General features: G+C 41.9%; 1 protein-coding gene and 1 long non-coding RNA gene across 9 annotated transcripts in view; one reads left to right on the plus strand and one right to left on the minus strand.

The window, feature by feature from the left end:
* LOC141373702 (uncharacterized) overlaps positions 1-12,557 on the plus strand; it is a 113,433-nt gene extending 100,876 nt beyond the window's left edge. Inside the window, exons 3-6 of one of the 3 annotated variants that reach the window (XR_012379951.1) lie at positions 880-923; positions 1,346-1,393; positions 8,041-9,003; positions 10,245-12,557. This is a non-coding gene — a long non-coding RNA (uncharacterized lncRNA). Of the gene's footprint in view, positions 1-879; positions 924-1,345; positions 1,394-8,040 lie in introns of all 3 variants that reach the window. The other 2 variants (XR_012379952.1, XR_012379948.1) reach the window with 2 other exon arrangements.
* SCHIP1 (schwannomin interacting protein 1) overlaps positions 1-19,367 on the minus strand; it is a 531,518-nt gene that overhangs the window by 5,851 nt on the left and 506,300 nt on the right. For all 6 annotated transcript variants that reach the window (XM_073897989.1, XM_073897987.1, XM_073897985.1 and 3 more), the window contains 3 exons: positions 3,672-3,789; positions 2,508-2,705; positions 1,458-1,581 (listed from right to left, as the gene is read on the minus strand). In XM_073897989.1, coding sequence (XP_073754090.1) covers positions 1,458-1,581; positions 2,508-2,705; positions 3,672-3,789 — 440 coding nt within the window. The remainder of the gene's footprint in view (positions 1-1,457; positions 1,582-2,507; positions 2,706-3,671; positions 3,790-19,367) is intronic.

Raw genomic sequence — 19,367 nt, forward strand, 5'->3', positions numbered from 1 at the left:
TTTTAAAACAACACTGAACATATTAACTCTGAATATGCCCAATTCTATTTTTTTCACTATGTTCTTAGGGTAGCTTTTTAAAAAATTAAAAAAAAAAATCCCAGTGGAGTTGCTTTTTATACTAGCACTCAGTAGAGGGCCCACATAATGCATGGAAATTTTTTTCCCATATGGAGTTTTCCACTTTTTAACTCTGGAAATTTTCAAACTGATATAAAAGCAAAGAGACTGATTTAATGAATCCCCATGGCCATGCACCCAGCCAGCTTCAAAAAGGATCAACTCATGGCCAATCTTGACACATCTATCTCCCCTTCTCCTACCAGATTATTTTAAATTTCAGACATTGTTATCATTTCATCTGTAAATATTTCAGTATGTATCTTTAAAGACAGGGCTCTTTTTTTTAAAAAAAGTTAACATACCCACAATACCTCCATCATACCTAAACAAATAAATAAATCTTTTTTTTTTTTTTTTTCTTTCAGAGAGAGCTTGCCAGTTGGGGAAAGTGGGGAGGGACAGAAGGAGAGGGAAAGAGAGAATCTCAAGCAGACTCCATGCACGGAGCCCGACGTGGGGCTCTATCTCACGACCCTGATGTCATGGCCTGAGCTGAAATCAAGAGTGAGCCACTCAGGTGCCCCATAAATAAATCGTTAATAAAACATTCAGTCTGTGTACAAATTCCTTGGTGGGCTCTTAAGTGCTTTTTCATAGTTAGTTCGTGTGAATGCATGTGGTTGGTGTGTCTCTTAGGTGGTTTTTAACCTGTAAATTTTATAGAATCATATGTTCCAAAGGTTGGAGGGCACATGGGTTCTGTTGGACTAACCACACTGCCCAAGTGGGCATCTTCTATGTTCTCTCTCTCATCAGGCCGAGCAACTGACTGCCCTTTTCTGCACAACCAGCCACCTCAAGTGAGTGCCACTCATCTGCCACCTACTTGGCACACTTCTCTGGGAGACCCTTCTTTATTATGGGGAGAAAAAGGCCCATAATTTGTCATCCTGTAATTGTCACATGCTGGTCATACATATTTTCCCCACCTGGAGTCCCACAAAGTAAGCTGAATCTGACTTGATGACCTAAAATGAACAGATACACAAGTAAAGTTGAGGGTATAACTGCATAATTAATGAAGTGTAACTACCAAATTGTAGTCTAGAAACACATGTCGTGAGCCAAATACACACCAGCCACTGTGCTAGGTGCTGGGGGTTTGAGATGAATAAAAAGGACCTGTCACCTCTGTGAACTTGAATAATTCTTGAACTTTCTGAACATTGTACAGTAAAAAAACCAAAAACAGAGCCTTGTGATTCTCTTCCTTCTCTTGCAGCACGCAGGAGGAACCCAAGGAAATGGACAAAGGAAGTGAATCAAGGAGGTAGCACTATCCCACGATGTTTCACACTTGACACACCCCATTTTCAAGCACCCCGCACACTTACTTTCTATCTGGGAATGGAGATCATTGACTATCACTTGTAGCTGCCCAAGAGTCATGTCCCGCAGGTCGGTGGGCTTTAAACTTCTTTTCATCAGGCATTCGCTTATATGAGGCATGTGTGGTAGCTGAAGATGCAGAGGGAAGAAACGGAGGTGTGACCCGAGCAGCCAGGGCACTGAGCACAAGACCCACTTTTCTCCTGACAGACCCGCTCTCACCCACTTCCGTTCAGGTTCTGCGCTCCACAGCTTTCCCAGTCTGAGCTTCCCAGTGCGAGCTCCCCGTCCCCCAGCCCCATACACCACGTTGTCCAAAACCCTACTGGCATCAAAATGCTACACTACTCAGATCAAAAGCTATCCGACTGGTCGTGAACACAGGCTGTGACAACCGTGAGTCAGTGATCATGTCCACAAATGAATGACTAGGGAGCTCCAGGAATACCAATGACATGGGTAAAATTAATAATATCCGCTCTTTATGAGTTTGCACCATGTTACAAGCACTGTGCTGTGTGCTTTGGATGCTTTGTTCACTGAATTCTCACAATCGTGCTCTCACAAAGGTGTTATTATTCCCATTTGATAGATGACAAAACCGAGACTTCAGTAACTTGCCCAGAGCCCCACAGCAAGTTAATGGCAGCGCTGAACTTCAAAGCCCAGGGCCTTTATCCAATATGCCATACTGTCTTCCCCGAAAGGCGGGAATGACAGCCAAGACGATAGTGAATTTACCACAACCAGCAGGTTCTAAACTGATACTGCTTTAATGACACTAAAATATCCCCCGGACAGCTAATACCACCTCTAAGAAATACAGTAGATATGAATCAAGAACAGTTTACTTTCGTGTAATCTGGTGCTTATGAATCTTTCAGTGATACAGTAGGAAGGAAAAAGAAACAAACTTAAATATTTCTCAATGACAGTACTTTTTACAAACTGCCTTGTAGAAACCCAAGTTTGCATAACTCTGGGAAAGAACTGGGACCACGTCAACCATTTGCAGCCACCAAACACTCTCTGGCGTTTCAGCGTCTACTGCTTACGAGATCAGCGACGGGAGACTTTTTCCTGTTCTGTTTTTCCACTTCTACTTGCATTTTGGCCATTGGTTTGGCCATGGCGAGGGCCATTTTGGCTTCGGCTTGCAATTTCTTTTGCCTTGTGAGGAAATCCATGTCATCCAGGGATTCGGATTCCTCTTCAGTAGTGTCTCTATCAGAATAGGAAGAACTCTGTTTGCTCTGTGAAGGGAAAAAGAGCAGCCCTGAGCTTTCTGTGTCAGGCGCCATCTTTGGAGATGGGCTACAGCAGTCCCTGGGCCCTCCCAGAGTGGCTGAGAGAGAGTCCCCTCCCTCCATCAACATGACTCGCCACCTGATTTGGTCTGTACGAATCTCAAATAACATTAAAGCAGATGGTTTCTTTCCTCAGTGCCAAGAACAGACTCTGATTTTAGCAGAGTCACATAACAATAGGGAGAATCTACTTATGACAATAAACTTGAGATGTCCCTTTGATTCTTGGTCTCAAAACTTTCCTGAAGGGATCAGACACAGCAAAATATTTAACCCAGAGCTAAGGCAGTGTGTTCTCTGGAGTGGACAGGATCTCAGGCATCCAACGGAGTTCTGACCTTGCCCTGCACTCATGGACCAACAGTTTCCTGTTGGTTGGTCTTTGGTAAGAAAGGTGATAAAGACTTCACAGAGAGTAAAGGATTCCAGCAATTAGTGGCCTGGACCATTAAGTCACCCTTTGTAGTATGTGTGCAAGGAATGCGTAAGGAATGTTTTATGCACATTATCTTGCTGGTTTCTCTGAGCAACGTCTCTGCATGCTAGCGCTCCCATCCTCACCTGGATCCCGGCCCCTGCCTTTTAAGATGTGTCCCACTGCTGCTCTGCACTTAATGTTTCTAAGCCCAATGGAGAAGGACTGGCATCTAGCATAATCTTCTGGGGCATATGTGATTTCTCTCATGGCTTAATGTGAAAGTAGTTGCTAACTTTAGCAGAGCTTATGTCTCCTTGTTGTATCACAGCTTTGATTCTTCATTGCCAAATTTTAGGAGCACGCTATGTCAAGAAATGGCACGAGACATTCCTTTTTTAATCTCTGCCATGTTTTTTTCCTGACTAACAGCAACAAAAAAGAAGCTGGGTGACCAGGAAAGCACACACACAGAGCTTTGGTGGCTTTGGACTCACCATGGGAGACAAGGGGGTGTCCAAGCTGGTTTCAGTCTTACTGTCATCAGCATCGCTGTCCTTATCACTGCCGCTGTCGTTGACGAAGCATATCTGCAGGTTCATCCCACTCTGCAGCCTGCGCGGAAGCAAACAGGACACCAGTTCTGCTCAGCTATTTGTTATCTGGGGGCATGCGTTACAATTGTCTGGCTTTGGTAACAGAAAGCAGTTTTAGGTGTTCTTCGTGTGGAGAAGCGGGTGACCAATATCACTCCCAACTTACAAATGAGAACTTTTACTAAAGGACAATGATGATAACTTAACGAGTTCATAAGTTGATAAATGATAACTTTTGCTAATATTGTTTTTTTCCACACCAGTTTCATGTTAAGTGGAAGATAATTTAAGGCCACATATAATAGCCCCCGGCACAATACCAAACACATGGTGGGTGCATAATAAAAACGTGTGGAGTCACTGAGTTTACATTCCTGTTGATAAAGATGAATGGGCTCCTCAGCCTGCCGTCATCTAGTGTCCTGTCCCATGGGAACAATTCAAAGAAGTACACCAGAGCCAGCATTCCAGGGCCACGGCTCTCTGAAGAAAGACTCCTTTTTTCCCTCCCCCAAATAGGCAGAATAGGGCTGTCTGAAGGAAAACTATGCTTTGAGTAAGTTGCCAAAAGCCACCCAAGGGAGCTCATTTATGTCATTAAAAAAATACACCACAGGTTCACCCTAGAGAAACTTAAGGAAACCCCGAGCCCAGTCAGAAGGGCCCAACCTTGCAACCCATCAGAGTGCCTGGAGCACAAAGAGCCTCAGAGGTGGAGACTTCTCCAGGACTCATTATGTCTGTGGTGAATCCTGCAGCTCCACAAGCGAGAGAATCTCAAGCAGACTCCATGCACGGAGCCCGACGTGGGGCTCTATCTCACGACCCTGATGTCATGACCTGAGCTGGCCACAGAGGGTCACCCAGCGGTGTGTCTGTTCCACACGAGGGTGGGCCACAGATACAACTTCTGTCCTGACCTTTTTTTTTTTTTTGAAATTGAACACATTTCAATACTGTTTGGCTATGAAGAGTTTTTAAAGAAGTAATTTTCCAAGCCTCCCTAGTGGTCCCAGTCTGTGTGTCAGCATAGAAGAAAAGGCAAACGAGGCTCCTCAGCAGCAAGGGATCATAAGGAGACTTGTCTAAGCCAGGTTTAGGAAGCCAACAGTGAACTGCTCTGGCATTATTACTGTCACAGGGAGGAATGCAAAGAGCAACTCGGCTGGTAGTTGACAGTATCTTTTTTTATTCCAATGGGCAGGGATGCTTTGTATAAATTGCTCAGATGACTCACATAAAGTGATTCTTTGACAACGATAGGGAACCCGGAAAAAGAAAATCTACCGATTTAACACAGGCACTGTCATTGTTATGTGTATATACTGCCACCTATTGGTAACTTCTGGAATTACTGAAAATCCAGTGAGGAAAGACAGCCTTCCCCTGAGCAGACAAGGAGCCAGGCCCTCGCCACGCCTGGAGCCTGGAGCCTGGAGCCTGGAAGGCACAGGTTCTGCTGTGGTCAGCTCAGGATGCTTGGAGTCAGTCGGACTTAGGTTCTGAATCCTCACTTCTTTCTCTGGGCCCATTACTTAACCTCTGTGAACCTCAGTTTCCTTATCAGTAAAATGGGGTGAATAATTCCACGTTTTGTTGGAAGGATGAAATTAGTTCAGAGCTAGGCCCAGGGTAAGTACTCTGTACATATTCATAGTCCTCCTTTTTCTACTTTCTGAAAGCCCAGACAAAGGAATACAGAATTTTAAAGGTGATGCGGCTTTGTAAAGGGACCTCTAAAGTCACTTACTTGAATACCTCGCCTGGCCTTGAGTAGCTCTGACAGAGTGTCCTCAAGCTGTCTTAAACTATTAGGCAGTTTGGACTTCTACTGAGCTGGGATTTATTGCCTTTTAATTTTCTTGCTTTGGAGTTTTTTTTTTTCCCCTGGAGAATTCTACTATATTCAGGTTACCCTATGATCCCACATAAATTAAGTTTTAAAATTAATTATCTGTAGTTTGTCAACCACCCCCTCCAATCAACTCATTTTTAATTTAAAACTCAAGATATATGGATTAGGAAATAGTGGGAAGTAAAACTGCAAATTAAACAAAACACATTAAAAGCATATTTTAAAATTAAAAAGGCATTTTAAATTAAACTTAATTTGAACCTAGGAGTATGTAACATTTTCTATTTATTGAACTGCTAAAGTCTTGAAAAGAAGTGTCTGCCACTGGGTGCACAGATTATAAAAAAATACAATAACCCCTGATACCATTACAAAATAAGGTTTAAAACATCCGGGGATATATATTTTCATTCTGAAGAAAGTCTGATCATAAATTCTGTCATTCTGCCCCCAACTGACCTTTGTGCTAAGGATCAACGCAGACCTCAATCAACCAAACCATACAGCATTTCTAACTCAGGAAAGGCAAAGAAAAAAAAAGAGAGAGAAAGATTTAGTAGTCAGAATGAAATGAAAAAACACCTCAGGTAGAAATTCAGAAAATCGCCTTAGTACCACATTATCACCGTGGGAAACTGAACAGAACTTCTTACGGGGTGAGACTTATAATTCCTTACAGCAGTAGTCACCAAGAATGTTACTCTCAGGAAAAGGAAATTATATGACATAACAGCTAATGGTTCAGAGAGGATTTTAGTAAAGACATCGTAAAATGGACTCAGGTTTCAAGAAGGATTTGTTTGCCTTTAGCCTTTAAGCAGGTTTTAAGATGAAGACGGCTTTGGGGAAACTCAATCGCAGATCTCAAACAGCAGTCTGGCTGAGGGGTGAGTGGGGCCACCTGGTGCTCTCGAAGGCCTCTGTGTCACAGGGTCAAGCAATGATAACCCCTGTTCTGCTCCTCCCCACCCCGCCCCGGGGCGGGGGGGGGGAAGCACGGCTGCTCTGAGGCTCACTCCTGCAACCAGGAGTCCCCGGCCTCGGTCCCGCACACTGCAGTGCGCCCGGCCTCACTTAGACCCAGGCTACACAGTTTTGCCAAATCCAAGCTGCCAGGGGTCTAATTTGCCTGGATCTCTCAAGCACCGTCAGAGGTGAAAACAAAACATGATCCTCATCTTTTAATTAGCGATATAATTTAAGGTATCCAAGTCAAGGTTGCTTGATGTTTCGAGCAGCATTTAGTAGTGTTGCACGCAAAAGGCTGCCTGCCGTCTGCCTTGCCTGTCGATATTAGAGCTGGAAGGTCTGTGTCCTTCTGATTATCCCAGAAACCTCTTCCCCTTATGAACCACGAGAGGCAGTGAAAAAGCACACCGCAGCCCGGAGTTACTGACAGGGAGCCCTGGGACCTGAACAGAGGGTGTTCCGGCTGGAGAATGCTCAGAAATACGAAGACACAAAGACTGTGTCTTCTGGGCATCTCAGCGTGAGTGGAAGGGGCTTTCTTAGTGACAGTGCCTGCTCGCCAGCAGCAGGAAGGCATTTAGTCGGGAGGGCGTTCAGCACAAACATCTGCCTGGCTTTTAGGGCGAGGAAGACCTTTTTTTGTAAAACGCCTATGCTGACTTCCAACTACCATTGCCGGGGATATTATTAAAATATGCACAATGCCAAGAGGATGGCAGAGGTGAAAGGTTTTGAACTACTAAGAGGACAATATCTCAAAAACCTAGCCAAGTGATGGCAGAGGTGAAAGGTTTTGAACTACTAAGAGGACAATATCTCAAAAACCTAGCCAAGTGATAATATAATCTGGTATATAGATAATACTTTTTTTCCAAAATACAAGGGCAAGACCAGTTTATTCCCTGATGTGATGGTTGATCCTAAAGTTTGCTGTGATTCCCAGTAGGGCGGTAGCCACTGTGAATCTGGCCTTTGTCCTTGGCTGTGGTTTGAGGTAACTGGGACTGGGCTGTTGTGAGGCCCGTTCTGAACCCCAGAACTACTTGGTGTTTTCTGATTTTAGAAATAGCAGTCTTCCAGCACCAGCTTAGACCGCCGGTGTCTACCCAGAAACGTTTAAAATTCTGTGGTTTTTACCTCCCCTCCACCACCCCTTAGCTAACTTCACTTGAACTGCTGCACTGAATTTGAGTTTAAAATGATGTTCACTTGTATTCCCTCATTGGGCTGTACAACCACCTGCAGATAACAGGCAAGGTAAGAGTTAGTTACTCAGAGAAGTCAAAAAAGTTCCCCAGACCCGTAACAACCTGATTTATAAAAATGGTCCCGATTCTCTCCTCCCTGTACCTGCCCCCTCTGTAATGTGACCTTGCAGTTTCTCCCATCAAGGGCTGGAGTCTATTTCCCTCCCCTGGGCTGGCCTCTGATATGTCTTGCCAACAGGATGCATACGAAGTACCAGTGTTCCAGTGCCAAGTCTCCCCCTCAGGACAAGTCCAGGCTCGCTTGCTGGCAGATGAGTGACTTCCTAGCACCGAGCTCCATCAGCAGTTGTCCCTACTGAAGCCCGCAATGCCCAAGAGAGCTCGGCCAAGGGCGGTAAAGGCACCTCACCCACCTGCAGCGGACTGCAGACGCGAGTAAGCCCACAGGAGCCCATCTCCGATCAGTAGAACTGCTAGGCCAACCTAGAGGCTCCTAAGCAGAAATCAATGTTTATTACTCTATGCCACTGATACGGGTGTTTTTTGGATTATACATCATCACTGTGGTGACAGATAACTGGTACAGGGTCACAAAGAAGAGACTACAGGCTGAACCTCTGGCTTTTGAATCCAGGGCCCTTCCCCCCATACTACACTTAACCTCAGGTCTGGGTTTATTAGCTCTTGCCTGTGTGTCTACTAATATAATCTTAGTGGGCTTATATCTCCTGCAGTTGCTTATAATTCTAAGGTAATTGTTTGGTTTTCCTCGAGAAGCAGACCAAGAAGGAACTATCCATATGCTTATGGTTTCAAACGTGCCTTGCTCATTTTCTATCCACAGCCAGAGTGGCTGTGAGAGCCACGGGCCCCGCTCTATCATTTGTTGCTCAATATCCCCAACTAGTTTGTGGCTGAGCCATTAAAATATGTTATTTACATGTATTTTAATGGATCTTTGATGCATTATTCAAAGACTTTATGCACAATAATCACCTATATTTTTATATCTTTTTTTTGTTTCATGAAACCTTCAAAGGAGAAGAAATATAAAATGTGGGTTGTAATTACCTAAGGGTAGCTATAAACGCATTTCATCTTTCTAAGGATGTGTTGTGAAGAAAGAATGTGAGAACAATTGTGGTTTGGGTGAGCTCCCGATGTCCTGAATGTGTGATGGGTCCCTGCAGAGTGTGCTGAGGTGGGTTAAAGTGAGGTGTTGCTACCCCTTTGATAAAAGACTTTTCCCATCCCCAAACCCTGACCCCCCTCCTCTTCTGCTACCCAATATTTGTTATTGTGGATATACTACTCTAAAATGCTATTTCTTATTTTACTTGAGTGGGATTGTGTTCATTTCTTTTGCTAAGCGGTGTGTAATGCATGGGATGATCATTTATTGGACTTTTAGAAAAGACTGGTATTTACGTAACAGGTGTGAATATTGCTGGTCCAGCATATATCATCACAGACACACATAAAAGTACTATAAATGATTTTTATACTAAAGAAGGGATGTTTAACTGTTCACTCATTCACTCATTCATCTGAGGATCAGGGAATACCTTCTCTGCAAACTCCATGGCACCAAAAGGCTGGTGCTGAGTAGCTGCTGTCCGTTTTGGCCAGGGCATAACAGTTTCTAATTTGCTACGGTCCCTGCTACTCCCTATTGCCTTGTATCTGGGCTTCTTCACTCATTTATGTTTCTTGCTGACCCCTGAAGGCATTTTATAGTTCATGACCCCTCTGTTAAGTGGGTGCATAGTTAGTAGTTGAACCAAGAACAGAAATCTGGTTTTTTAACGGGTACCAAGTCTTCCAACAGGTACCAAGTGCTTGGATCATTAAATCATAATGTACAAACAGAAACGTGGAATACACAGAGCATTGGAAGAGAACTCGAAAAACACATAGTAGATACTATCATCTATCTATCTATCTATCTATCTATCTATCTATCTATCTATCTATCTATCATCTATCTATCTATCATCTATCTATCCATCCATCCATCCATCCCTATACTCCCTATATGAGAAAAGAATACTTTTATGACCTGGACATCCATTAGTAAATAAGGTGTTAACCAAGAAGGGTGACTGAGCAGGGAACTGCAGAAGAAAGGTCTTAGGAAATCGGAGCAGGGCGGGGGGCGGGGGAGATAAAGGCAGGAGAGATGGGAAAGCCCACCCTCTGGCAGGCATATGCCCAGAGAAGTTCATGGTAGCTCCAAATTCCATGCCGCAGAGAGGACTGGGGACAAGAGGGGACACCATGTCTCTTTATGTCCCGTCCTGACCCCACATCTCACAGGACTCAGGCATCGGGCTTCCTCTGTGAAAGCTGAGCTCCAAAGGTGGCTGGGGTGTGAGAGGTCCTCTTTAGGTTTTTTTTCTCCTAATCCTGCACATAATCTCTTTTTCTGCTTCCTTTTCTCAGACTAGCTCTGGGCCTTCCATCTGTACATGTTTGCATGATGGCTGGAGGGCATCCAACACCACACAGCCACAGAATCTTCTCACCACGTAAGAAACTGATAGAAAAGGAGAAGAGGCATTCATCAGCTTTTCTTTGGTGAAGCATCACAGCCCCTGTATCCTCACCCGATTCTCCTAAGAGCTATAAATACTTGCATTCCCCGGACAGCTGTTGGTTCTAATTTCACATCAGTGTCCAGTTTCTTCACTAATGACCACTTACATGTAATTAAACTTGGAATTATACGATCTTAATGTTGAAAAAAATGATTTCACCTGAAATATTTTCTACTATGAACTGAAGACCAGAATGAGGCTCCTTGTGATATTGGAATGACGATGGAATAAAACAGTCATCTCTCTTAGGTACCAAATGTGGTCTACTTTCATCTTAATCAAAACCAAGTGATTTCTAAGCAATTTACATTCTGAAATAAAAAGTTGCTTTTTTTTTTTTTTTTTTTTGAGAGGGAGAGGAAGAGAGAAAATGCTAAGTAGGTTCCATGCCTAGTGCAGAGCCCGATGCAGGGCTTGATCTCATGACTCTGAGATCATGACCTGAGTCGAAATCAAGAGTCACACGCTTCACTGACTGAGCCACCCAGGCGCAAGAGTTACCATTTTGGATCATCTACTATGTGTTAAGGCACTTCATATATATATTACCTCTACCCCTTAGATACACTAAAGTATTATGAGCCTCATTTTACATACGAGAAAACTAGGATTCAAAGGCTCAATCGCACAGGTCACAAAGATGGTACTGTACTCCAGAAGCATCTGTTTTGAGAGGCCGGGGCACTTTAAGAAGGATAGAATAAATTCATGAATGGAAGCAAAAAAAGATGAAAAAAGAAAGCAAAAAAACAAAAACAAAACAAAAAACTGGAAGCAATTCCAACGTCTAACAATAAGAGATTAAGTTTATTTGGTGAAATATATAATGGCCATTATGCAGCTAGTAAAAACACATATGACAGAAGAACAGTTATGAACATGGGCAAATGTTCCTGATACACCGTTAAGTGAAGAAAAATCAGGCTATAAAACAGTAGGTAAACTATGATTCCAATTTTGTAAACAAAAATGTGAAGATATATTATGCATAGAAAAAATGGCAGGAAATATACCTAGATCTTTTTTGGTGGAAGAAATTCAGTTGATTTTGAATTTCTCTCCTTTGAGCTCCTCTGAGTTGTCATGTGTGGGCATTTAGCAGGAATTAAAAAAGGAAAAGGAGAGAAAATGGGTGAGTTGATTAGCACTTGTGTGTTGGAGAACAGGTGAGTAGGATGAAATGTCTGACAGCTGGAAGAAGATGGTTGTGTGTCTGACTCAGATGGTGGCTATGCAGGGAGCATGACTCACCTATGAGTCAGGCTGGCCTTTTGGTTTTGGCAAGGGGCTTGGGGCGGGAGATCCTCTTGGAGGGCGGCAAGAACCGTGTTCTTTTAAGCGAACATTTCTGGAGATGGACTCTCTTATCAAATGTTGACATCCCTTCCAGGCCCAGTCTCAATCCCATTCTCCCCGCGCAGATCTGCAGCAGATCGTAGACTCGGAAGTAATTGATATACCTTTAAATATCTGTGTTTTTTAAAGCCAGCCTGCTTATTTACTCCTCTCAGCCCAGAGTTTAAACTTGTATTTGTCTGACCTGTTACAAATAAATACAGATGAATTTCAACTGCTGGAGATGAAGAAATGCTTGTTGCTTCCGGACCGATGGTAATGTTCATGTGTCGGGGGTAAAGATATGGCAGTTGGCGAGTCAGTGCCTGTGCATGCTTTTGAGCGGTATGACTGGATTTGATGACAATCTCAAGTGCAAATTCTTTTACTCTCTTGTACACTGAATCCTGTTTTCATCACTTTTTATATTCATGTTTTAAAAAAGCTGGGCTATCACTCAAGCTTGGTTGCAGAGTAAGCTTTATCCCAAAGACATTTTTTTTTTTAAGATTTTTATTATTATTTATTTGACACAGAGAGAGCGAGCAGGGGGAGCAGGAGAGGGAGAAGCAGGCTCCCCGCCGAGCAGGGAGCCCGATGCGGGGCTCGATCCCAGGACCCTGGGATCATGACCCGAGCCGAAGGCAGCCGTTTAACCGACTGAGCCACCCAGGCACCCCCCAAAGACATTCTTTTTCATGATTTAATTTGTGGTCATTTGAATTATACGCATTCAAAAGAACGTAGATCTATTGAATTTCATTGATTCTATGAAGCGTGGTTGTTCATATTTTGCCATCTTTAAAGACAGGTGTCTCACAATCTGAGCCACCTCAGCGGCTGGTGGCATGACTTTCACTGAGCTGTCACCCCCTCAGCCAACAAACCAGTTAAGGACCACTCATGAAGAGGTGGGATCTGATAGTTCAGGTATTCATGCCTTCTGATAAGAACAACAAAGCTCCAGCATCCAAACCTGCAGAACAAGGCCGGTGGCTTGGAAGGTGATGCACAGCATCTCCTGAGGGCACAGAGGGGGACGCTGTGGGGGAAACGCGAAGACTGACAACTCGGAGGCAAAGTGGTTAAATGGAGAGTTGGAGTCTGAACGTGAAGAGGGTTTCGGACTATCTTAACCAACATATTTTACTTTTTCTTCTTCTTTTTTTAAGATGTACAAGACACAGGTGATAAAAGTATATATCCAAATAAGTCTAGAAGGCTTCTTTCAATCACTAAAATAAAAACCCTAAGTGTTAAGGAGGCATGTGGAATGGTGGTGGCAGGGGGTTTTCAAAATATCTTCCATGGGTTTTTAATGCATGTGATAATCTGGACGAGAGCAATCTGAGGGGCACGGAAATTTTCCAAGATTGAACAAAAGGACTGTGTTAAACCTCCAGATGACACAGCACACTTGCAGTCAGTGGGAGTGTTTTCTCGTAGCAACGAATGCTTTTGTGAACTCTCAAAGGAACACGGTCTTCATATGAGCTGCATGGGTCCAGACACAGTGTCCAAAGGGAGTGCGAACAGCAGTAATAAAGTCATGATCACTTGTCAGAGATGATGCGCCAATGAAAAATCATTCCTAGAAGCTCTTTTAATTAAACATTTAGCTGTCCGCTGGAGCCATTTTTAAATATAAAATGGAGCCCTGTGGCCTATCCTCCCTGCTTCCCACCCTTTTGCAACAGCTCCAACAATTGAATTCTCATTGGTGATAATAAAAAAATTCATAAGACAGGGTACAGAACAGCTGGTTTTGCCTCTAGCAAGATGTCAGCTTTCGCTCGCACAAAATTAATTGCACCTAATTAAACTGGGGTCATTGGCATTATTGTAAAGTGAGGCTATTTATTAGACAAAGAAAATTTCTCAAATACCATTTTGCTTTTCTTTCAGGTTTGTGAGAGAGAAGAATTGCTTATATAATTAAATTTGTTTCGCCATTTTAATCTTATGACTCCCCAAAAGATCCACTTCAAATCTTGCTTTACTTTTAAAATTTTGTGCTATTTTAGAACAGTAGAGGTAATCCTTGGAGGAGGACATAAAAAAATGACAGGTTTCCTATAGATTACCTAATTGTTTTTCAAACAGTGTAAAAAAATAATTTGTAAACTACCATTTACAATGACATGTATCTTGGAATTACTTACACGAAGGGTTTCTAAGCAAATTATTGGTACACGTGTATGAGATTAATATGAAGTTTAAAAGATATGTTGCATGTTATAAATAGGTTGCTACAGTATGTACCTATTACTTCAAGAGAGATGCCGCGGAAAGCAAATTTCATTGCGTTGAAATGGGATTACCTCTTTCCTCACCCATGCTGGGTGTACAGGACTACGCTGCTTCTTTCTCCAGGAAATAATGCAAAAATTATTACTGTTAGAGACAAAAGGATGATTTACTTTCCTGGCAAAATGATGCTGGTTCAACTTGGGATTCTGTGGCTATGTATATGCAGATTCCCAATTGCTCATAGTCAAAGCTCCTGTGAATCCAGTTTCTTTACAGGTTCTCTCCATCACTGTTATCTGTCCAGTTGATACAACTCCCTGGGCTGGATGCCTCCCCAGCCTCCATCCCCAGCCCAAACCCAAGAGAAGGGGGTAGGTATCTATGATTGGTCTTATCTCAGCCATTCACCAAGAAACCTATAAGAATAACAAAGAAATGGGTTCTGATTCGGGGATGCTGGAATGGTTGAGATGCGTAAACAGTAATCATTATTCAAACCAGCTGCTCAAAAGCTCTCTGGGGGAATTTCTGTTTCTCATAATATTTACAGTGTTTAGAGAGAAGGGTTTAGCCTCTTCTAGGTTCCACCTTCCCGCTGTATACTTTATGAAAAGGACTGTATTTATATTTATATGAATATGTATGTAAATAAAAATCTATCTTGGGGTAAGGTAAGAACAGAGGGAAGAGTCAGGTTTATTTTATGGTTAGTCTGAGGTGAGGAGAATGGAGGAGGCCACAGACGTTTTCTCCACAACATCAGATCAGGTTGTAATGTCTGAAAAATGAAAGGTCTCCCCGCTGTCTATTACAGTGACCGCTCTGTCTGTGTTCCCACAGCAGCCAAGCTGGCTCCAGGCCTTTAATAACACTGAGTTGTACCAACTCAGAATCCCAAATATTACGGCAATTCAAGATTAATTTGGTCAATGAAAAAAATAGTTTATAGGAAAGTATGATACTAGTATTAAGAGAAAAGGAGTATTTTTTTTCAAGAACATGACTACACTGGATATTTCTTAGAGACCTATTTCAAAAGTACAGTAGGTGATTCACTCTTCTCCTTTCTTTGTAAGCTTTCTTAAAGCTTTCGCCGAAACATTTCTAAACAGGGAAAAATAACAAAGGTCATATAGTCTCAGTTCGAAAAGGCCGATTATGTGTGGATTAGCATGTTCTGAAGAACAAATGGCACCTCCTATATTTGCTGTATTTCAGTGTAAGTCAAATTTAATTAGTTGAGTTATGAAGCAATATCAAAATTTCTTTTGCTGCAGTATTAGGCATGAAATGTCTTTATGGGATTATTATAAGCCTTGCTTACATTTAACAGCTTGTCACTCTTTTAAAAAGTGCTTTGGGAGACAGCACCAATTAGAAAAATTCAGTGGGGCTAAAACCCAAAGGGCAACTCAGAGGCACTTACACTCACAGGAACAGCTCATACATGTCTTCCCAGAAGACCCTTATGTTACTTCACAATTTCTCACACAGTGTGTATGAAGATAATTTTTACAGGTGAATGCACCTTCCTTAAAATACATAAATAGAACTCCATGATTTTGCCAAAGGTCCCACTTACTTGGGGACATCTCATCTTAAAAGTAAGCTCAGCACCTCAGAATCCATTGCTTGGCCAATTAATTTTAAGTCCTTGGCCTCATTTAAAATTCAGCACTGAGCTCTTTGGAGTCATACAGTCAAAAAAGATTTACCTGGTTCTGATGATTTAATAATTCAGCACATGTACTCTCATGCATTCTGGAGCACCATATTAATGGACTTCCAAGTTCTAACATCCCTCAAGTGCTTTTGTAAGTAAGAGGTGAGGTATTTCTGGCTCAATGAAGAATTTCAGGGATTGCAATACATTAGAAAAAAATTAATTCTAATAGGGATGGCAAATGTGGGTTACACAATCGCAACTGAACATTTCCTGAGGCTTTTCTCTTACATTATTACTGACAAGGGGAAATGACAATCAGTCTTTGCACACTTTGCATTTACAGGGATAAAGTGGTATTTCTTAGAAACATTAAGTCTCATCATTAGCCATCATCCTAAAGGGTATCCAAAAAGTCACCGTGTTCTCACCGAGGATGATCTCATCCCAGAATGTGGAGATGAAAACATCTGAAAAAACAGGATATAAATAATCTTCCCTATGGCAAGTCAACAAGCGGAGCTTGTTATAAGCTACTGTGAGATCCATATGTGTTTCGATAGCTGTGTCTACACCGGGGGTAGATGACTCAGTGATTTTCAAATTTGGCTCTGCCTGAAGAGTTTCAGGTGGGCTTTGGGGGCGTGTAGGGAGTGCTGGAGAGAGGCCCTCTGGTGGAGGCCTGGGGAGGGGCACTGAGGGGAAATGACGGAGGCATTTTCAGGGCAGGGGTATCAAAGACCCCCTTCTTCTGTCTTCCCAAACCACAGGAGGACAGCTTGGTTTTACACACAGGGTTTCTGCACAGGATTTTATTTGAGAAAATACTTCTGCTATTAGAAATAATGAAAACCATCCTCCAGGAAGCCATCTGGCCCAAACCTTCATGAGACTTCTAGTTCAACATGGCATTCTGAACACAGGTATTTGTCTAGTCTCTCTTCTGAAATCCTGGTAAAATAATATTAAAGGAAGAAAGAAGGCATAAACCTCTAGGGACAAAGAAAGTGGAAAAGGAGACAATAGCACACGAGAGTGTGAAAAAATGTTGGAAGATAAAATGCAGATGGGTGAGAGGTATTTGACTTAACATTTCAATTTGCTGGGTGCTTGCAGGGATGGCTGGGGGAGGAAGTACATACATGAGCACTGTAGAGTCCCAGACATGCTCAGGTACACCTGCAGGCCGGGGAGTGGGCTGGGACTGCACACAAAGAAAGACTGACTGAGCGACTGAAAGGACTACCCAGACCCTCAGTTTGCCCTGTCCACTGTGGCCTGGGAGAATGAGGAAACTATCTTGAGAGGTTGAACCAGGGGAGTTCTGAAAAGGGGCACACTCAGCACAGCTGAAGTATCAAATGGAGGGCCTTTACTGACATCAAAGGAATTAAATAAAATTCTACATGACGAACCTTCAACCATTTCCCTGTTAGAGCCTTATAATACTGGCAGCCAGGCTTAAAACCCCTCAGGATGAGGTTGGAGAGTTCTTGGTGGCAACTTAAGAGTCCAAAAGAAAAGACCTTTACATACTTTTATTTGGAGGCACCCTAATGAAATAGTTGCATTTTTATTTGACCATTCTAAGGGGAAGTTCACAATTCCTTAATTCAACAAAATTCAACAAATCTTTAGTGACTATGTATTAGGCAGTAATTATTTTTATTTTTTTTAAAGATTTATTTATTTGAGAGAGAGTGAGCGAGCACTGGAGCAGGGGGAGAGGGGAGAGGGAGGGAGAGAGAATCCTCAAGCAGACTCCCCACCAAGCATGGAGCCCGACACAGGGCTAGAGCCCAGGACCCTGAGATCAGGACCTGGGCCAAAATCAAGAGTCAGTCGCTTAACCAACTGAGCCACCCAGGCATCCCTGTATTAGGCACTATTTAGTCAATAGTTATGGTGGAGAACAAGATAGACCTGCTCTCTTGTAGCCCATATTTTAGTGCTAGACAAAGACAGAGAATGAATCAAAAAAAGAAAAAATATATATGTAATACAGTATTAGGTAGTGGTAACGACCACAGAGGAAAGCAAATTAGGGTAAGAAGATAAGCCAGGTAAGAGGAGAGAAAGTGATAGGCATGGTGGGTGTTTACTTCTTAACTGGGAGGTCAGGGAAGGTCTCTCGGAGGAAACAATGTATGTCACCAAGCCCCAACCACAGAGTTCACTTACAGTATTTAGCATTTTACACTTAATTGTTGATGGGCAGAAATCAAAACAAACAAAAATAAACTCAGAAAACATCATGGACAATGTAGAAATCAGAAGAAAACATTTTAAACAATTTACCTATAATCAATACCTACTGTAAAATGAGAAAGCATCATTTCAAAAATTTTTGAAAACTTAAACGAAGTGGGACAAATTTTTAGAAAAATACAACCCACCAGAACTGACTTAAGAAGAAATAAGAAGCATGTACAATCTTAACACCATCTAAAAACCGGAAACAGTTAAAGCAAACACACAAAGTAAATACCAGGCATGAGAGTTATACAGGTGAGAAATAGCATATTCTAATATTATGCAGACTTTTCTTAGACATTATGTAATAATGTAACCAACTAATTTTTTAAAATTTTATTTTATTATGTGATGTTAATCACCATACATTACATCATTAGTTTTTGATGCAGTGTTCCAAGATTCATTGTTTGCGTATAACACCCAGTGCCCCATGCAGTACGTGCCCTCTTTAATACCCATCACCAGGCTAACCTGTCCCCCCACCCCCCTCCCCTCTAGAACCCTCAGTTTGTTTCTCAGAGTCCATAGTCTCTCATGGTTCGTCTCCCCCTCCGACTTCCCCCTCTTCATTTTTCCCTTCCTACTATCTTCTTTTTTTTTCTTTTTAACATATAATGTATTATTCGTAGCCAACTAATTTTTAAGCCAGCATTGCCCTGATACAAAAACAAGAAAAAAATACCATAAGAAAAGAATACAGCAGACCCATGTCACTCATGAATATAAGTGCACTAATCCTAAACAAAATATAAATAAAATTCAATAGTGTCTGAAAAAAATTCAACCAATTTTGCTTTATACTAGGTATGCAAGGATTGTTCAATATTTTAAAAATCTATACATGTAATTCAGTAAGAGATTAACAGAGGTAATCCTATAATGATCTCAACAGATGCAGAAAAAGCATGTAATAGTTATATATCTAGTCATGATAAAAATTCTTTACAAATTATGAATATAAGGGAATATAATTAACTCATAAAGAGAGACGTTAAAGAAAACCTAAAATTAACATCATCCTCAATGAGGAAACACTAGAAGTATTCATTTAATATGAGAAATGAGCTAAAGATTCCAACTACTACCATTTTAATCCTTATTAGGGCCCTACCCATGCAAGAAAAGAAAAAAAACCAGAGGCGTGAGGATTGGAAAGCAATAAATAAAGCTGCTGTTTTTCAGATGATAGTATTTAAAAAATCCCAAAGAATCTACAGACAACTTTATTAGAAGTAATAGGAGGGCAGACAAATAGTAGGAACAATATAACGAAGTGGATGTATTTAAGGCTAGTATAAAAACTAAGCTGCATTTCTGCTCACCAGCAGCAAAACAACAAGAATGCATTATCAAAGAGAACTTAAAATAATATCAGAACGCCAAGTATCTAGAAATAAATACAACAAAGGACGTACAATATCTGTAAATGAGAAATTACGAACCTTATTAAGAGATACTCAATAA

The sequence above is a fragment of the Callorhinus ursinus genome, unplaced genomic scaffold, assembly GCF_003265705.2.
Source record: "Callorhinus ursinus isolate GAN/ISIS: 27379988/994484 unplaced genomic scaffold, GSC_fseal_2.0 scaffold1, whole genome shotgun sequence".
In the NCBI taxonomy this organism is placed as follows: domain Eukaryota; kingdom Metazoa; phylum Chordata; class Mammalia; order Carnivora; family Otariidae; genus Callorhinus; species Callorhinus ursinus.